We start from the raw sequence: 19,868 nt of genomic DNA, 5'->3' as shown, positions 1-19,868 counted from the left end.
CCTGTGTTATGTTCAGTGATCCACAGATGAGAATGGCTTTTTTTTTAGTTCTGTTAAGTCAGCACTTTTTCTCGAGTCACAATGTTCATTTTGTGTTCAATAAAACAAAGATATTAAATTCAATGTCTTGATCATTTAAGATTTTGAATCGTGTCATCAAGAGAAATTCTAGAACTGTTCCAGTGATCGTGAGTGATTGGCCATTATAAAACTCATGCAAGGGTGATTTTATGTATTTATTTAGATAACTCACTTTTAATGTAAACTGTTAATCATTGTCGGAAGAACAACTACTTTTTGAATTCTTCTACACAATTGAAACTACTTAGCTTACTTATCTCCCTTTTTCAGCCAAATTAGGGGTAACTAAAGAAAGAAATCTAGCAGAGAATGTTTTTTGCAACAGTAGGGGGCCACCTACAATAATCTGCAGCAACAGATCAAAATGTTAGAGGCATATTTACTTGCTCATGAATCAAGTACAGGCAGCCAGGCCTAGAGTGAAGTTGGGGATTATGGGGAAGGAGGAAGGGGAAGGGCATATTAGAATAATAACACTAGTTTTTGGATGGGGAATACATGACATAATGTAACAATATGTTTTAAATTTTAAAAATCAATTTTTTTAAAATTTAAAAAAATCTCCCTGTGATGTGGCCCTAAGCTTATTTCTTATGCCAGGAACCGGACCTGGATAATGTACAAGGTGGGTATCTGTCAAAGTGTCCTTAAGAAAGCCACAAAACTCAGAACCAAATACTGCTCCTGATGAGCAGGTTGGTGTTCCTCCACCATCGGTGTGTGAATGTGTTTGAATGTAATGCACAATCATTGTAAAGCACTTTGGAATACCTTTTATGTATCCGAGTGGTTACATTGCATTGTGATTTAGATTTAGCTGGGGTCCCCAGCTCACTTTTCTTATTTTGATTTTTATGGCATACAGCTCATGAAGATATAAATCCCATATCTCAGAATAGGCCTCTTAGAATATTACACGCTACCACTCAAAAGAAGGATTTATAATACAGCAATGTCAACCTTCTGCATTGAATTAGATTTAGTCTTTGGGATCTTTCTGTGATGTTGCTTGTAAATATGGTTTCTTGGGCTTATTCTTAGTGTAGTGTAGTAGTTGCTTATTTGGGCTTAATTCCCAATGTTTTATTATTACTTATAAGCAACAATTAAGGACCCCAAATTAATATATATATTTGTCCGTAGCAGACCCCCACATGAAAATATTTTGTGCCAGAGACCAGATACCAAATTCCTGTTGCTAAAAACACAGTTTTCTAATAAAGCATGGGTACCAAATACAACACACATGCATACCTCCTTGTATGGGCTGTTCTGTCCGTGACAGTCAGTTATCTCCATACATGGAGTTCTGTGCTCATAGGGACACTCTTGGTCTAACAAAGTAAGATGTAGGAGCAGTTAGCACTGCTAAAAAATCACACCCATGAGAAGTGAACATGACGTCTCTCATCATTATATATTGTCCAATCAGAAAAGGGACATTAACAGAATTACGTATTGGAGTGGCTAGCACCGCTCAAAAACTATTATCCACAATGTCATCAGTATACTGTATGTCCATATGGGCATAGGCCTACTGATATTCCTATATAAGGAAATCTCTGTATCATGTCAGCCTCGTCCCTTTTATGCCCATATGGAGATTCCTGATGTCATCAGTATATGCTCAAATACATGTCATGGGTAATGCCGCATGCCTCCTTTCGTGCCCGTATGGAGCTGACCCGTGGTTTATTTATGTTGTCATAGTGACGTAACCTGCTGATTCAGAATGACGCCAGAGTTCCCGTGCTCCCATTAGCCAATTTTAATATAGGTGATATGCAGATGGTAACTATTTGTGGTATAAAATATTTGTATAAATATTCAAAAACAATAGCTAACCTACTAACATTACATTGCGAGTTTGTAAATCAGCAATTTGAAATAGTCCTATAATTGTAACCAGAAAATACATATTGTCACATTGATTACATAATATTCAAGATTAAAGCAAAAATTGCATTACTTAAGGAGGTTAGACTTACTATAATGCTTAATATGGCTCTGGACCAGATACTGTATGAACAGAATTACCCCCAAGTAAACACAAGAGGGCAGTAATGAACAACACAGAAAGGTTTTAATAAAGATGTGCACTGCATTCAGCAAGTTTTAAGCAAGTATAATCGTGTTTGTTGTTCAGCGTAGTACACTGTGAGATGCTTCTCTGTCATTGTCAATAGCAGTCATGGTAGTTATATCAAGAAAGATCAATATGAATGTGAAATACATCCAGTTAGGCCTGTCACAATTACCGAGCGCAATTATATTTGCTAACCACAATTATTTTGCATAATTGTGAGAATGGTTTGCATTAGCTGGATGAAACAGAAATGTCATATTTCCATCATTCTCCCGTTGTTGACATCCTCTCTTTCTACCTGGTGTTCTATTTATGTATTTATGGCAAACATTTCCAAAAATGTTAGATTGTCTTAAAAAAATCTCACCGCAGGGTATCAAACAGGACACACATACAGTAGCCTACATATCTCCTTGTATGGGTTATACATGGAGATCCATGCTCATTACACACACAAAGCCAAATGTAGAAGCGGTTAGCACCGATCAAAAAATAAAAGAATAACTAAAAATAGCAAAAACACCAGATCTACAAGTTCACAGGCCAACCTTGTAGCCTAATTGTGAGCTTGTAGATCAGCTATTTCTGTTTATTTGTCATATCTGCCTTGTGCAGCTTTTGTTTACAAAGCCTACATAACAGGCTAAGCATACATATAAAGGGGCGTGATGTTGGTGTAGTAACCACTACACCACCCTTCATGCCCTTCATGTGGAAGGTGAGTGGTTCAAACCCTGCCTAAGCCGACGTCAGCAAGGGGGAGAAGACGACAGCCACCTCATGGCCTCCCCTAAGTAACAAGAAATCTTGTGAAATAAAATGTCGTCAACCAATCATCAAGGACGATGATACACGAAAGAAGAAGACATGTAAATTGGATTTACATATGTTCCAAAGTTCAGTTGTGGTGGCCTGTTGTTCCTATTGTAAACTCTCAGGGAAATTAACAATGATAATTTGGCATTGTAGATTGGGGGCTGAGTTTTTAAAAGAATCTTGTCAAATGGGCGTCACGTTTCAAACTGGGGGATCTTTGAAATTTAAAAAGTGGAGAATCACTGGTGTTGGGTGTAGATGTTCATATGTGCTGTGAGACACCGTGGATAATCACTGGCGTAGCGGTTCATACGAGCTCCGAGTCCTTCTTCGCGGACACGGTGAGGTTGGTCAGGTTAACGTCTTTAAACGCGTGGAGCAGGAAGATGCCCACGACGATGGTGAGGAAGCCGCTGAGGGTGCAGATCACGTCGTGGGCACCCATGTGCTCCCACTCCCTGAACAGGATCGCTGAGCAGGTGAGGACGGATGTGGTGAAGAACACGTAGTAGATGGGCATCACCAGGGACGCGTCAAAGATGTCCAGAGCCTTGTTCAGATAGTTGATCTGCGTGCTCACGCAGGCCAACAGGCCCAGGAGCAGCAGCCACACCAGCCAGTTGCCGAACACGGGCTTCCCGGCGCTGGCTTCCTTGATGCCGATGCCCAGCCCCTTCGCGCAGGACACAGACAGCGCGCCGATCGCCGAGCAGACAACGACGTACACCAGGACGTTGGTCTGACCGTGGCGCGGCCCCAAGACGAATATGAAGAACAGAGCCACAACGACGAGTAAAGCAGCGAAGACGACAAAACCCGGGTCAGCCATCTTGGCGGCCAAGTGTTGGAGGCTCTTGATCTCTTCCTCTTGAGGAGAGTGGATCACCATGGAGGTGGAGCCTACAATGCTGAGGAAGCAGCCAAGTTTCCCGTGCAGGTTCAGCCGCTCTGCCAGGAAGTACGAGGACAGGACAGCGCCAAACAGCATGCTGAGGGCACCCAGAGGGGTGACCAGAGCAGCGGGAGCGAAGGCGTACGCTGCGAAGTTGGCTGCTTCTCCAGCCCCCATCATTAGTAAGCCAGCCCACCATAGCCACTCTTTTAGATAGGCGTGACTGCCCTGCCCTGCTCGCATTGAGCCCTTGCTCGCCATGCGTAGGAGCCCTTTCTTCTTGAGGATGAAGCTGCTTCCAATGAAGACGCTGGAACCGATGGCCAGTCCAAGGCCGATGTAAAAATCGCGGTCATGAGCCATTATGTTTTTACAGTGAGACCTGGGACATGTGATCACTGAAGATGCTGAACAAGGAGTGTGATTCCTGAATGTAAACACTGGTGACCGCGTATAAATATATGTTTATATCCCTGTTGTGGAGATAAAATGGTTAAGTGTTGTTCTGATCTGTTTGGTCAGTTATCGATGATGTCAGTATTATGACATCAGTAATCTCCATACTTGAATTCTTGAATTCAGAATTCTTGCACAGTAAAGGGAAGCACGCGAGGTGGCAGACCAGAGCCTGCACGCGTCTGACACCACCAGTGTGGGTTAGTTCATTGAAAATAATAAATGGGGGTCTGTTTTGACGCGCACCTTCTGCAGCCGGTGTGTGTTCCCCTTAAAACAACTCTAAACTAGACTGCACTCTGTCGAGGTGCCAACTTGCTGCTTGTGCACTCGTGGCCATGTACAAGAACGCAGTGATAGCTGAGTGGTTAGTGTCCATACGTAGGACTCTGGAGGTCCCAGAGGTTGCAGGTACGATTCCCCGCTCCAGCTATCACTGCTCCCCTCCCCCTGCGCGCTTTGTGCGAAGCACTGGGGGTCAGCTGGGTTAAGCTGAAAACTAAATTTCCCTTGTGGGATGACGTAGGTAAATTCTTCTTCTTCTGCACCTTGTTATACAGTATATCAGGTCGCTCTTGTGAAGAATGCTGGTCTCTCATTGGCTGTTGATTGTGACACATTGCCCAAATATGGAGTCATACATCAAAGATGCATCATGGTAACTAACACAGGCCTGGACAGCCTATATAGGCCGTGGCCTGGACACCTATGGCTTGGTCAGATAATGCGTAGTCCAGCACTACCTGTATTCATACACTGGGTGACAACATCAGTGATGTCAATACCGTAGACCAAGTAGGGGAGAGAGGGATTCTTTTGGGAGAAAGATGTAAATTAAATTCCAAAGATTGATTTGTAAAATGTGAGTAGCTGTGTTTCCATTGGCCTCAGGACTATATGTCTGGTGCCGGCCAACCGCCCCTGGTCACAGGCATCTCACCTAACCAGGGCACAGCCTGGACCAAAGTCACCATTCGTGGGGAAAACCTGGGCACTGGCCCCGCAGACCTCCTTGGCCTGTTCATCTGTGGCCACAACTGCCTGCTGACATCAGAGTGGATGTCGGCCAGCAAGATAGTGTGCCGTGTGGGCCCCGCCAAGGACGACGAGAGAGAGATCATTGTCACCACCAAGTCTGGGGGCCGGGGCACCTCCACCGTGGCCTTTGTGATTCTCAGGCAGGAGAAGATCGGTATCTTGGACCAGTCGGCTGTGTGGGTGGACGAGGTGGACTTAGACACGAGGATGGATCGCAACAAAGGCATCCCCGTCTCCCTGATACCCAGCAACCTGCTGGGCATCCACCCAGACCAGGCTAGAATCCCCCAGGAGGACATGGAGATGTCTTTCCCAGGAATGAGTGGAGACCTCACCAGTGAGAACTTCTCTGCCACCTGGTACCTCATAGAGAACCACCCAGGCACCACTTTGGAACATTTGCAGATGGCGGCCAGGGACCTACAGAAGCAGCCCACTAAGAAGAACAAGGTCAGTCTGGCCTCCTTGAAAGGAGGCCTCAATATGTTCTTCAAGGCCCAGGACGCTCTGGCGGCAATCCACCAGAGGTTGGAGTCCGACGGAACAGAGAGGGCGGCGAGCTCAATTACACAGCCTCTGGAGGACGTCCTCAACAGTGTGAGTGATACCGCAGACGCTCTGTTCCAGGAGGTTCTGCAGCAGAAGGATAAAGCTGACTCAATAAGCAATGCACTCAGCGTCCTGCAGCGATTCAAGTTTCTCTTCAACCTGCCGCTCGAATGTAATATCCAGAAGGGAGATTACGATGTTGTGATCAGCGACTATGAGAAAGCCAAATGTCTTTTTGGCAACACCGAGGTGCACGTCTTCAGAAAGGTGTACGAGGAGGTGGAGGACAGGATCAACTCACTCAGGACTCTGCTGTTGGAAAGGCTGCTGCGGACCCCGTCCACTCTGCACGACCAGTAGAGATACATCAGGTATTTGTCCTGGGGACCCAGCGTGGCAGTGCATCTGTGCCCAGCATAAATGGATCCTGCAGTCCATGCAAAACTGCAGAGACGAGTTCAACATTTACCAGAGAAAGAGAGTTGGGGCCGTATCTCTGGAGAAGATGGAGGGGGATACTTGTCCCTCTGCTCTCACCAGGATCGGACACACAGTTTCTCTTAAGAGAGAAGGCAACCTGCGCATGCCATGGCCGAGCACGTCACAGCCGAGTACCTGGTGCTTTGAGACCCCCCAGCAGGTGACGTTTGTGGAGAAGTTGTCAGATGTTGTGATCGGTCAGCTGACAAACTTCTGGAGGTGGATCTCGTATGTTAACGGGAGCCCCTTCATTGAGACAGTGGAAAGGTCTGACGGACACGGAGATGACCCATTGGTTGGTTGGGCTATCCTTCCTGCCACTGTTGCCCAAGGGGAGCTGAGCTTCTATGAGGGCTGGGAGAACAAGACCGAGCTCTCTGGTCCTTGGCTCACTCAGATCATACACACCGTCAGGGGTTGCTGTGAAGCTCTGTCTGCTTTAGAGATCCCCGGTGTTAATCTGCAGGTGATCCAGGGCTTGCTTCTGGACCTGAAAGTGCTGTACTTCCTGATGACCTTACAACATGATGTCACAGAAGATGACATGAGACTGTCAAGAGACTCGCTGAGAAAGAGGACTGGGCTGTTGATAACGAGGGATTGGGAATAACAAGTCTGCCTGCCCGGTTTGAACAGTACATGGTCCAAATGCTGCAGTCACTCAAAGAGCCTTTGAGGAACAAACCGGGGGAGATCAATGTCCTACAGCTGGAACAGGCTCAGGCCCAGGCCTCTGAGCTCTGTGTAGCCATCATGAAGGTTTTTATTGACTGCCAGGTATTAACACATTAGATGCTAGGGGTTTTTAGCTAGCCCATTTCTTTTTATTTAATCAGCGTATTAGCACGGAACTAGGAAATAGAGATAAGAAGGAGATCTCCTTCTTTGGCATGAAATGACTGCTTGGGAGCACTGAGCACAACGTCGGTAGACCTGGCCTCTCCAGATCTGCTAAGCGGTGTTAATGAGGAGTTTAGCCCCACACCAGAGCGACGCCTGCTGATCGTCCTCAGCACTGCCAGTACCTGGGGAGGCACACCTTCCTCAACCTGGCCAAGCACTTTGACACACATAATTAGATGTAAACATTTATGTCTATTCGCACGCACACGCTCGTGCGCACGCACGCACACACACGCACGCACGCACGCACGCACGCACGCACGCACGCACACACGCACACACACACACACACACACACACACACACACACACCCCGCACGCGAAGGGAGAGACGGACGGACGGACGGACAGGCAGATGGACAGTGTAAAAAACGGTCTTTGCCACGCTTTTGGACTGGTGGAGACAATAACAGCAACCATGCAAAGGCTCTGGCTATTGGGCCTCCTGACTGAACTCTTGGGCCCCATGGCCTGTGTGGTAATCCACCCCTGACCATGTATAACACACCATGAGATGATGATGACGACCAGACACTGTTCATGAGAATCACTCTGCTTTGTGTGTCTCTGCTGAAGCAGAACGTGAGGGACCACCAGGGGGTGCCAGCAGACATCAAAGTGAGGTGGGTGGAGCAGGCTGATGGAAGGATCTTCCACAAGGAAGAAGAAGACACCAGAGAGAGGAAGCCTGTTCTAACAAAGAGAGGGAGCTTTAAACAAGCCCCCAGAACCCTGGGGGAGCCCTGAAGCAAAATGGACATGGTGGCCGTTTGAGGTACTGCAGTTGGGGCTTATATTCATGAACCTCATGAATGCGCATCTAGGCTTCTTTGTATTGACGCGCGTTCATACCGGAAGTGCTCGTTCATTAATTAGAGCCCCAGCGCGTCCATGAACACAAACTATGACGCAAAATGCGTCACAGAAGCCAAATAGAAGCCCCACTACGTCACGTTTCAGGGGCGTCTCAAACGTGGAAGTACGCTTCATGCGCTGGGTGAGCAACTCGATGCAAGTGGACGGGCGGGGATATCCGGTGTCCTCTCTATTCTTATTATAACTCTATGGGTAGAGCATTGAAGCAGCCATTAGCTTAGTGGTCAAACCTGGAACTGCAGTTAAACCGAATTAAACGCTACTGCGCGTGCGTATGCTAACTGCTAAGGCTAATGTTTACCCTAGTGCGCCTGCTCAGTGCCTCGGCCAATTACATTTTTGGTCTCTAAGTCTGGCCAACCAATCAGCGTGCAATATATAGATACTTCCGGCAGTCTTCCGGGTGCTTCAAACGCCACTGAGCAACTTACATTGAAATGATAGCTAGGGGCGGGGCTGGTCCGCTCTCTATAATATATATATACTCTATGGCTTTAAACCACTTAAAGGACAACTTCACATGCCTTCAGGCCTGTTATAAAGGAAGCCAGTATAATAATCTGCCATATAATAGCGATATCTGAACTATTCAGCCATATTTCCTCATGGGAAAAATAATCCATTGTTTTGTAGGATTCCACGAGTGGATTGAGGATAGAAGTAGCATGAGAGCAAAGGGAAAGACATAAAAAAACAGGTTAAACTAAACAACTAATGCTTGTTGTTTGTGTGGTTTAATTTCAAGATTAAGGCTATTATTATTATTATTATTATTATTATTATTCTTTTATACATGGAGACAATGTGGGGTTAAAACGTTTAAAAGAGGGATATCGTCACTGTTGGTCAGAAACCTTGTATCTCCAAGTTTCAAATTTGTAAATTTTTTGCAAAGTAAAGCCCTGCTTCACCATACAAGGCCATTGCACAAAAGTAGTGAAAACAGCCGATCTACAAGCACACAACGCCTCGCGCCGCGAGGCGTTGTGTGCTTGTAGATCGGCTGTTTTCACTAGTTTAAATCATTTTTAAAATGATAAATACAAAACAAATGGTTTTGGACATACAAGGTTTCCACCCGACAAAACAATTCTAACAATTCCTGTGTAACAAAACACTGATATAAGGAGGGACCAATTCAATTATAAAAGTGTTGATCCTTCTGATTGCCTTCGTGACCTCAAACACAGTTCAAACTCATTTGAACTTCATCCAAATGAGTACATAGACTTATTTGGTTATAAACAAACCTCAAATAGGCTGGATGAGTCTTCACGGAGTGGATCTGAACCACATGACTCCATTTGTTTTCATTTGATTTGAGTAGCAAGTCTTCCTGGAGTCCACATAAAAGAATATACTAACAACAAAAGTTAAAACGTAGATTGCAAATTCCAAATGACTAAAAGTCAGTACTCAAGTCAACACCCAATAATAAAGCAAGTAACACAAGAAAGAAAGCAGAACTAGGAAAAAGTGCTCGTCGGAGCACAGGTCTCCGCCAGGTCAGGTTATTGCGGGTCAGCAATGTTCGGAATTCGCCTATCAGGATGGAATAGGAAAGATCGGGCAGATCCGTATAGAGATCCCATAGAGATGATGTGTACTGATTTGCGTGATGTTTGGACAAAATCTGTAGGAACTATATATACATTTGTTATCTTGCTAAATTGGCCTCCTGGTGGCGCAATAATAAGGCTATGTGAAAATTGTGTCATTTGTTCCTCAACGTAGTGCGAATGTGCGTGCAACATTTCACAGCAATTGGTTCATGATTTGAGGCATTTTGTTCAAAACAAAACCTGCAAACTTTGGCTGCCAATCAGGATGAAATATGAGAAATCTGACAGATCTGTCTTGATCAAACGCTTTCGGGACTTTTAAGTGGGCACTTGAATTTTGGGAACCACTGAGTCTGATTTGCACCAAATACATATGTTTTCAGAAACTAGCTGATCTGCAAGCTCAATGACACGTCACAATGCTTGCAGATCTGCTATATCACTCACAGCCTGCCAGAAAAGAGTGGCTAGAGTTAAAGTGATTAATGAAAAATGAAAATCCCTTTGCAGTCAGCCGTGACTCGTGAGCCTGCAGCACTTTGAATGTTTTGTTTGAAAGACATAGGCTATCAAACATTTAAATAAAGACAATTGTCACCCAAATTAATACAGGATAATCCTGGTCTGAAAAAACCCTATCTACTGTACAGTCACACGTATAGCGAGGAGCAATATGCAATGAAGACACAAGCTCTGTTGTGTATTGTGACCATAACAGGTAAGTGCTGCTAGTCTCCTATGGCTAATATAACTGTTAATATGACTGTTATTGTGATTATTAATTAGAAGTTAATATGACTGTTAATATTTTATTATTGTTAATATCTCCTCTGTTCCATCCTAAATATAAACCAAACCATATCTCTGCTTTGGTGTTAGTTTGTTTTGGCCTTGTCTGCCACTGAATTCAAAGATACATTTTCAGATGTGCAGACATAGGGCTGCAAATCAAACTAATCGTTTCAGTCAATGATATACTAAACAAATCTATTAGAATTCTATTGTGTCGATTCACTGATATATCAAAATGTTTTGGTGAATTGACAAAGTAATCAATAGAAGAAGAATAAATAAAGTTGCGGTGGTAGCCGACAATAACATGTACATTGTATTGTTTGTGTCGTATCCTACCAGGGCTGTGGAGCCTGTCCTTATGTCTCTCTCATCAGTACCATTTCGTAAATGACCAGATGAGCTGGACAGATGCTCAGCAGTACTGCAGGGACAAGTTCACAGACCTGGCTACTATACACACCCTGAAGGACGTCAACACACTGACCCATACGGTGGACTCCAAGACTAAAGTAAATATTTTTACTCATCTACGCATTTCTTACACCCAGCTACTTTTAATTCATGTGAAACATGTTTGAGGTCATGGCCTCAAGCATGTGAGTGCACCCCAGACAGTTTTTAAGTTGCGTGTTTCAGTATTAAAAAAATGTATATAACTTTATTCGTCATGCCTCCTTCCTATATATCTATCCATCTATCCATCCATCTTCAACCGCTTATCCGGAATTGGGTCGCGGGGGTAACAGTTAAACATTGTCCACTTTCCCTTGGGGATCCCAAGGCGTTGCTAGCGTTCCCAGGCCAGTGTGGAAATGTAATCCCTCCATCTGGTCTTTGGTCTGCCAGTTTTGAGTAGCAGCCGCCTGTAAGTGACTTTTCAGACCGTTTTAAAGAAAGTTAGGGATTTACACTCCTTTAAGGCGGCAGGGCGTTCCACATATTAGTGGTACAGCAGGAGAATGAATTTGAGCCAAATCTGGGTTGAACGTGATCTGTGGAGCTGCCTCTGGTGTTGTAATTGTGAACATCTTTGTCATTTTGGAAGTATAAGGTACATGGGTATCTTAGTGGTGTAGTGTATCTTGTAGGAAGTTGGAACTCCCAGAAGAAAGGTTTGTGGTTGGATACAGTATGGACAGGCTTTTAAAGGACAACTCCACCCTAAATCACGTCTAGGCTCATTTTCCTACTTATATTGATCCAAAATGACTGTCCATGAGGTCTATTAGGCAGAAATTCCCCTGTTGTCCAGTTTCCCCAGCAGAACCCAGCAGCTCTCATAGCGCTATTACGCTATTTGTTGCGGTCAAAAGTGTTTTTATTTTTCATGAATGTTACTAGTTGTCATTACAAACAAATCCATGCCATCGTTGTCCCACAAAAGCCATCACACTCTGCTAAATAGATGTTATGCTTGTATGTGTTTTACCAAGTCCCGGAAAAGATGCCCTGTGATTGGCCAGTACAGTCCCTTTGATTGGCAGTTGTGCCGAACGCTCACCCCAAAACATTATTTATGAGATTGTGGTGGCTTGTGTGGGACAACCAAGGCATGGATGTGTTTGTATTGACAAATAGTAACATATTCATGAAAAAACAAATCACTTTTGAACGCAACAAACAGTGTAAAAGTGATAGGCTTATAGGTTCCACTCTATGCTATGAGCTGCTGGGTTCTGCGGGGGAAACTGGCCCACTGGAGCATTTGTGCCTAATAGACCCCATGGACAGTCATTTTGGATCAATATAAGTAGGAAAATGAGCCTAGAAGTGATTTAGGGCGGAGTTGTCCTTTAAGTTAAGGCATAAGAGCTGGTACTTAAGACAATCAAAATAGATCCCTAAGACTCAGAGCAAACACATGTAAAAAGGACAACAAAAATACAGTAGAAATATAATTAAAATTACGTCGAAAATAAAGGTAACATTTAAGTGCTGAAGAAATGAAATCAGCTGTGTTGAGAGCAGACACTTCTGACTAAAAAGAGTTAAGAGAAATTGTTAAAAACACATTTATTTAGAATGGTTAGTGTGAAATATATACCTGAAAGATTATATAAAAATGTTTTAGCTCTTGGGGAATTGTTTATGTAGGACAGTGTTACAGTCTTCCCCAGTAATACAATTTGAAGAATTGTTTAAAACTTGAATTGAAGTTAATAAGATGACTCGAGGGAGTGCGGTGTCCAGTGTGAAGTCTATCTGCAAGCCGATCTACAAACTTGTAGATCTGCTATTTTCACTGAATGTTTGCTAATACTGTAGATTAATGATCTTCATGTCATTTCTTTTAAGGCAGTCTGGATAGGCCTGTACAACAGTGGGAGATGGTCACTGGCAGACGAACACTTCTACAAAGATGTCGCACTACTGAACACTACTGCACTTTATATTATATTATTTATTATTTATTTCTGCACGGTGTTTTGTGTTTGTTGGTTTCATGTTATTTGTGAAAAAAATATTGAATGCACACTTGTATGTTACCAAAGCAAATTCCTATGTGTGATACACAATGGTAAATAAAGGAATCTGAATCTGAAGGAACACAAGTTCAGGAAATGGGCTCCTGGTGAACCAGGCGATAAACTGTGTGCCGTCATGTATCATAATGGTGAATGGAAAGCTCGCAACCATGAATATTTGCGCTTTCCAATCTGCTTCGATGACGGAGGTGAGATGTGTTCTGGGGTTGAGGGAACATAGGGTCGAGGGAACATAGGCATGACCCTGTGTTTATTACAGTAACTTCACCAGGCTGGAACAGTCGGGCGGAAATTATGTTTTTGCCCAGTTTGCTAAAACGATAGAAAGCAGTAAATGAAAACATTTTGACACTCATCTTTTCTTTTCTCTAATTACAAACTAAAATATGAACCCTTGTTGTAAAAAAAACAAAGTTGTCCTTTAATATATACTTCATGTATCTACAGTAAGTATACTTTTACATCTCCATATTGGCCTGGGAACGCCTCGGGATACCCCGGAGGGAGTGGATAAAGTTGCTCAGGATAGGGAACTCTGAAAAAAATGACTGTCCATGAGGTCTATTAGGCAGAAATTCCCCTGTTGTCCAGTTTCCCCAGCAGAACCCAGCAGCTCTCATAGCGCTATTACGCTATTTGTTGCGGTCAAAAGTGTTTTTATTTTTCATGAATGTTACTAGTTGTCATTACAAACAAATCCATGCCATCGTTGTCCCACAAAAGCCATCACACTCTGCTAAATAGATGTTATGCTTGTATGTGTTTTACCAAGTCCCGGAAAAGATGCCCTGTGATTGGCCAGTACAGTCCCTTTGATTGGCAGTTGTGCCGAACGCTCACCCCAAAACATTATTTATGAGATTGTGGTGGCTTGTGTGGGACAACCAAGGCATGGATGTGTTTGTATTGACAAATAGTAACATATTCATGAAAAAACAAATCACTTTTGAACGCAACAAACAGTGTAAAAGTGATAGGCTTATAGGTTCCACTCTATGCTATGAGCTGCTGGGTTCTGCGGGGGAAACTGGCCCACTGGAGCATTTGTGCCTAATAGACCCCATGGACAGTCATTTTGGATCAATATAAGTAGGAAAATGAGCCTAGAAGTGATTTAGGGCGGAGTTGTCCTTTAAGTTAAGGCATAAGAGCTGGTACTTAAGACAATCAAAATAGATCCCTAAGACTCAGAGCAAACACATGTAAAAAGGACAACAAAAATACAGTAGAAATATAATTAAAATTACGTCGAAAATAAAGGTAACATTTAAGTGCTGAAGAAATGAAATCAGCTGTGTTGAGAGCAGACACTTCTGACTAAAAAGAGTTAAGAGAAATTGTTAAAAACACATTTATTTAGAATGGTTAGTGTGAAATATATACCTGAAAGATTATATAAAAATGTTTTAGCTCTTGGGGAATTGTTTATGTAGGACAGTGTTACAGTCTTCCCCAGTAATACAATTTGAAGAATTGTTTAAAACTTGAATTGAAGTTAATAAGATGACTCGAGGGAGTGCGGTGTCCAGTGTGAAGTCTATCTGCAAGCCGATCTACAAACTTGTAGATCTGCTATTTTCACTGAATGTTTGCTAATACTGTAGATTAATGATCTTCATGTCATTTCTTTTAAGGCAGTCTGGATAGGCCTGTACAACAGTGGGAGATGGTCACTGGCAGACGAACACTTCTACAAAGATGTCGCACTACTGAACACTACTGCACTTTATATTATATTATTTATTATTTATTTCTGCACGGTGTTTTGTGTTTGTTGGTTTCATGTTATTTGTGAAAAAAATATTGAATGCACACTTGTATGTTACCAAAGCAAATTCCTATGTGTGATACACAATGGTAAATAAAGGAATCTGAATCTGAAGGAACACAAGTTCAGGAAATGGGCTCCTGGTGAACCAGGCGATAAACTGTGTGCCGTCATGTATCATAATGGTGAATGGAAAGCTCGCAACCATGAATATTTGCGCTTTCCAATCTGCTTCGATGACGGAGGTGAGATGTGTTCTGGGGTTGAGGGAACATAGGGTCGAGGGAACATAGGCATGACCCTGTGTTTATTACAGTAACTTCACCAGGCTGGAACAGTCGGGCGGAAATTATGTTTTTGCCCAGTTTGCTAAAACGATAGAAAGCAGTAAATGAAAACATTTTGACACTCATCTTTTCTTTTCTCTAATTACAAACTAAAATATGAACCCTTGTTGTAAAAAAAACAAAGTTGTCCTTTAATATATACTTCATGTATCTACAGTAAGTATACTTTTACATCTCCATATTGGCCTGGGAACGCCTCGGGATACCCCGGAGGGAGTGGATAAAGTTGCTCAGGATAGGGAACTCTGGAAATCTCAGTTGGAACTGTTAACACAGCGACCCGATTCCGGATAAGCGGTTGAGGATGGATGGTTGGATGTACTTATGTACATGATATGCTTATGGCATAGCAGCAGTGCATGATATACTTAACCCTCTAAGGCCCGCATTAAGAAATACTTGAAATACAAAATTGAAAAAAATCAGATGGTGTTGTAGGAGTCCTATTCAGAGGAAAATGTAATGTTTTTTTCAAAAAAATGTTTTTGTAAGATTTTATAGCCATAAATCAAAAATCATAAATCATGCTCTAATTTACATATGGGGGATATTTTTCACAATAATAAAATATGTACATGTTCTAGACATTCTAATGATCACCAAAAAAAATAGTACAGGCATTTTACTTATGTTTTTGTGAGGTATAGCTTCCATGAAAAAGTGAGATGTTGTTCGTCAAAACTCTGGAATTTCAGCGGGTGTGGCGGGTGTGAATGTCAGCCCCTGTGGGGGGTATTTATATGCAAATATTGTGGCCAATGGCATTGTAATACTAAACAATAGAATCCAATGGTGGTGTTTAGGTGGTAGGGGGAGCTAAAATAAAATGATTTAAACCTTTTTTTGGATAAAATACAAACGTTGTAATATTACAACCGTGGGCCTTAGAGGGTTAATATGGACATTAGTTAAGGTGCTAAAAAACCCAAAATATTGCACTGTGCATGGGATTAACATGCAAAATGTCAGTGCGTGCATGTCGACCGCATAATCCATACAAGGTAGACTGACACTGGTATAATCTGCAAGTGGATCCGGGTGGGTGGCTGTGAGTTTCCATTCCATAGGTTACATATGTTACTGTACATAAATCCACATTTTACTTGAGTATAAGAGCATAATGTATTGGCATCAAAATAACTGTACTGTACCAAAGTAAACATCTTGAACTTCTAGAATAGCCAATGTACAAGATGTGAGCTTGTAGGTTGACTATTTTAGAGAAGCTGAAGTGTTAAATCGTACGTTTTGTAAAAAAAATAGAATTACTGGATTATTCTAAATGGAGGTGTCACCTAAACTTAACCTTAACCCTATACCCTAACCTCAGTGGGGGTATTTCTGAATGGGGATGTTTCTAAGTGGGGGTGTTTCTGAATGGAGGTCTGCTCCCGCGCTGTACAATGTGCGGACAAAATCTGTAAAAGAGTAATATCAACAAATGTGTTTTGCAAATCTGTCTCCTGGTAGCGCTTTAACAGGACGATGTGAAAGATTTGGAGCAGATGTTTTTCCTTTCCCTCCAGGGAGTGTGTGCATGCAAAGTTTCACGCTGATCGATCCACAGGTGCCAGAGATGAACTGCTCAGAGACGGAGGGAAGAAAAGGAGGAAACATTTTCTAGGCCCTAGACCACACCTTTTGCCTGGCTGGGACAAAAAAATAAGACATTATCAAATGGGGATCAGTGGCCTAATGCATAACAAACCGGGGGTCCTTGAAATGAAAAAAATAAATAATAATAATAATAATAATAAATATGTTGTGAATCACTGCCTTAGTCACTAAGGCTTAGTGTGTTCATTCTGTGCAGGAACTCACTGTAGTTTACTTTCAGAGCTGACAAGGAAATACATCATCATTAAAAAGGCACTGACATGGGCCCAGGCTCAGAGGGAGTGCAGGGAGAAACACACAGACCTGGCCAGTGTGAGGAACCAGGATGAGAACCAGGAGATCCAGAAGATACTGAATGGAGTCAAGAGTAACTTTGGTTTCTGGATCGGTCTGTACCAAGGCTCCTGGAAGTGGTCCGATGGTAGCAACTCCTCATTCAGGCAATGGCAGAGTGGGCAACCTAATGGTCTGGAGACATGTACTGCCATGGTGTTTGGCAGTGGGTCCAAATGGGAGGACAAGCCATGTCACAAGAAAGCTTCTTTCATCTGCTACGGTGGTAAGTTGATAACTGATAACTCATGCTTTACTTTGGCTATAAAGGGCTGTGGTTCAAGGTTTTTGGGCGCCTTAAATTAATATTCTACTGGGGCCAAGCTAGCAAGATTTGGCACCAGTAAAAACATATTTAGATTAATATTAAGTCAAATGAAATCTAAAGGTATAATGGTAATGTGTCATACTTTACTATCCAGTTGTAACATTCCGAATCAGTAGTGTGTTGGTATTGGTCAGTCAGTCTATAAAGGTTATCTATATAGAATAAATCCACTACAACAACAAGGATAGGATGAGATGAAGGCGGTCAAGATAAAAATGTTTTATCCTTCAATTCTGGTCAAGAGATATAAGTAAGAACATTATTAAAAAAGAAAAAGTTTCATTATACTATGAAGAATATTCCTCCTTAGTATCTGGAATGGTGGAATCTAATCAATGAAACCGCTCCTACATCTGGCTTTGTCTGTTTGTACGTACAGTATGTCCTGCATCTGTTTGAATGTATGTTCCACCCCAACCCACATTGGCCAAACTTCACAGCACGCTTATTGAAATTAACTTGCTCATAGCATCGCTCACTTCACACTGTGTGTGATTTTTCTCCTCTAAAGCTGCACCAGTAAAGAAACCAGTGTTGAGAGTGAAACTGACCATACACTCCTCCCTGGATGTGAACGACCCTGCAGTACAGGACGCCATTTTGGAGCAGGTATAATCAATGTATTGATAATTAATCGATGATGTCACTGGTAGGCAGGTTTCTGAACTGTCCACAAAAAATCTCTGAGACACATAGTGAGTAGACTAAAATGGTTCCATTCTACAGTATCTACAGTGAGCATTAATGAGGACCAAAATGAAGGTTAAAAATGGGTTTTCATGATTATGCTTTCATGTACTGTATACCTTTGCATCTCATTATTATGCATGTTGAATATTTCACAAATAAGGTTTGCTTAATGTGAAAGCATAAGCTTCAATGTCTGCTGTTCATGCCAGGACCACCAGCAACAATGTAGACAAACCTCCTACAATACTGTTTTTGAAATAACATGTACTATGCAAACTTTTAGAAGACCAGGTTGAAAGTGGATGAATAACAATGTACATATAGGTGGAATATGAGACCCCTGGCATAGACTTGTATTCAGGATTTTAGAGATTCAAAGCCGATTTGAACTTGCTTTATGCACACCCCCTATATAGATAAACTGGTGCGATAAACATGCATGCATTATGATGGGTACGATCCCGGTCACTGCCAACTCAGTGAATGAGTAGCCTGGCTTAGGTGTGGCAAGTTGTGCAGTAAATACTGGGAGCTGCCTGATGGTAGGTGTTGTGCTCCACCACAGCAATCCAATGTGATCTACAAAGTGAATGTTTAGGCCATTCCTTCAGTTTTCAGTAGGACTTTTGAGGCTCCGTTATCAACATGAATTACAGAATGCACGCACCAATCGCTGCGCCTCCTCGTTGCACGGTTTATTTATCATCTAAAACACGTCATGTATTAAATAGAATTATTTTATTGGGATTAACAGTAAATCCACTTCGCCCCGCTTTTCCGCCACGGAGGACAGCTGGGCAGTACTGTCCTCCTGGTATGTGAAGCATGAATAGGGGCAAAGCAGTTCCGTGTGCGTCACATAAGTTGCTGAAAAGCCCAGGTTGCTGACCAGACACTGTTCATGAGAATCACTCTGCTTTGTCTCTCTCAGTTGCAGCAGAAAGTGAAGGACATCAAAGCAGACATCAAAGTGAGGTGGGTGCAGCAGGCTGATGGAAGGATCTTCCACAAGGAAGACAAGAAGAAGAAGAAACGAGAGAGGAAGCCTGTTCTAACAAAGAGGGAGCTTTAAACCACTTAAAGCAGGGGGGTCTTCAACGTTTTCAGGCCAAGGACCCCCTTAGTTGAGAGAGAGATGAAGCAGGGACCCCCACAACCTTTTCATAGATTCCATATACCCATATTTTCCGGACTATAAAAGCCTTTAATTTTCTCAGAAAACTACAGTGCGCCTTATAGTCCAGTGCACCTTATACATGGATCATTCATTGACATTGACATTCCCTTTAGCACAGCTCCATCTGTTGGATGCATAACGCAATGGTATCGTCTATTATGTGCGCCTTATAGTCCGGTGCGCCTTATATATGAAAACAGTTCGAAAATAGACCATTCATTGACAGTGCGCCTTATAGTCCGGAAAATACGGTAGTTTCATCGTTCGACAGCACAATCATCAGTGTATTTTGGATACATGTCAATTTGTGTTTTCAGATATTTAACCACTTGAGCCCGGCATTACCTAATAAACTTGACCTTTTACTTGAACTTACTTATTAGTCTGCTCTTTTTCCCCTCTACACCAAACCTCTTTGCCAAAAACAGACGATCTACAATCTCACAACGCCGTAGATCTGCTATTTTTGTCTAGTTTTCAGAATAAGGACACTAGGGTTCAAGTTGTTAATATGAAAAGGATTGGAAGATTTGGAGGACCCCCTGTAGTAACTCTGAGGACCCCCTAGGGGTCCCGGACCCCCTGTTG

At 42.7% G+C, this 19,868-nt stretch overlaps 3 protein-coding genes and 1 pseudogene across 5 annotated transcripts in view; 3 read left to right on the top strand and 1 right to left on the bottom strand.

Moving 5' to 3' along the window:
* LOC308290997 (death-inducer obliterator 1) overlaps positions 1-13,110 on the top strand; it is a gene marked incomplete at its 3' end in the record, with an annotated part of 62,564 nt that extends 49,454 nt beyond the window's left edge. Inside the window, exons 17-19 of the mRNA XM_080732910.1 lie at positions 10,874-11,043; positions 12,830-12,895; positions 13,063-13,110. Of these exons, the coding sequence (XP_080589036.1) occupies positions 10,874-11,043; positions 12,830-12,895; positions 13,063-13,110 (284 nt within the window). The remainder of the gene's footprint in view (positions 1-10,873; positions 11,044-12,829; positions 12,896-13,062) is intronic.
* LOC308291901 (magnesium transporter NIPA2-like) lies at positions 2,679-4,580 on the bottom strand. Its single transcript, XM_080734041.1, has one exon. It carries the CDS (start codon positions 4,236-4,238, stop codon positions 3,291-3,293), a length of 948 nt encoding a protein of 315 aa, XP_080590167.1. The 5' UTR covers positions 4,239-4,580; the 3' UTR covers positions 2,679-3,290.
* On the top strand, positions 5,001-7,465 carry LOC308291898 (exocyst complex component 2-like; annotated as a pseudogene). Its single transcript has one exon. The product of its transcript is annotated as an exocyst complex component 2-like (transcript).
* Positions 13,111-14,945: 1,835 nt separating the features above from the next.
* On the top strand, positions 14,946-19,268 carry LOC308291903 (C-type lectin 1-like). Of its 2 annotated transcripts, none has more exons than XM_080734043.1 (4): positions 14,946-15,033; positions 16,973-17,311; positions 17,925-18,022; positions 19,035-19,268. In XM_080734043.1, the coding sequence occupies exons 1-4, from the start codon at positions 14,961-14,963 to the stop codon at positions 19,173-19,175; spliced, it is 651 nt and encodes a 216-aa protein (XP_080590169.1). In that variant the 5' UTR covers positions 14,946-14,960; the 3' UTR covers positions 19,176-19,268. The 2 variants fall into 2 exon arrangements, with proteins under 2 accessions (XP_080590169.1, XP_080590170.1); XM_080734044.1 differs by lacking the exon at positions 19,035-19,268 and adding an exon at positions 18,520-18,620.
* The last annotated feature ends 600 nt before the right edge of the window (positions 19,269-19,868 follow it).

Source organism: Nannobrachium achirus, assembly GCF_963921795.1.
Source record: "Nannobrachium achirus genome assembly, chromosome: 9".
NCBI classification, from domain to species: Eukaryota; Metazoa; Chordata; class Actinopteri; order Myctophiformes; family Myctophidae; genus Nannobrachium; species Nannobrachium achirus.
This window is presented reverse-complemented; position numbering and strand designations above follow the sequence as displayed.

Bases quoted from the DNA above. Each gene is read 5' to 3' on its own strand.
- LOC308291903 (XM_080734043.1), top strand. From the start codon at position 14,961: ATGTATCATAATGGTGAATGGAAAGCTCGCAACCATGAATATTTGCGC. The intron at 17,312-17,924 runs GTAAGTTGATAA...TCTCCTCTAAAG, and splicing joins TTCTTTCATCTGCTACGGTG to CTGCACCAGTAAAGAAACCA. The intron at 18,023-19,034 runs GTATAATCAATG...TGTCTCTCTCAG, and splicing joins AGGACGCCATTTTGGAGCAG to TTGCAGCAGAAAGTGAAGGA.
- LOC308291901 (XM_080734041.1), bottom strand. From the start codon at position 4,238: ATGGCTCATGACCGCGATTTTTACATCGGCCTTGGACTGGCCATCGGT.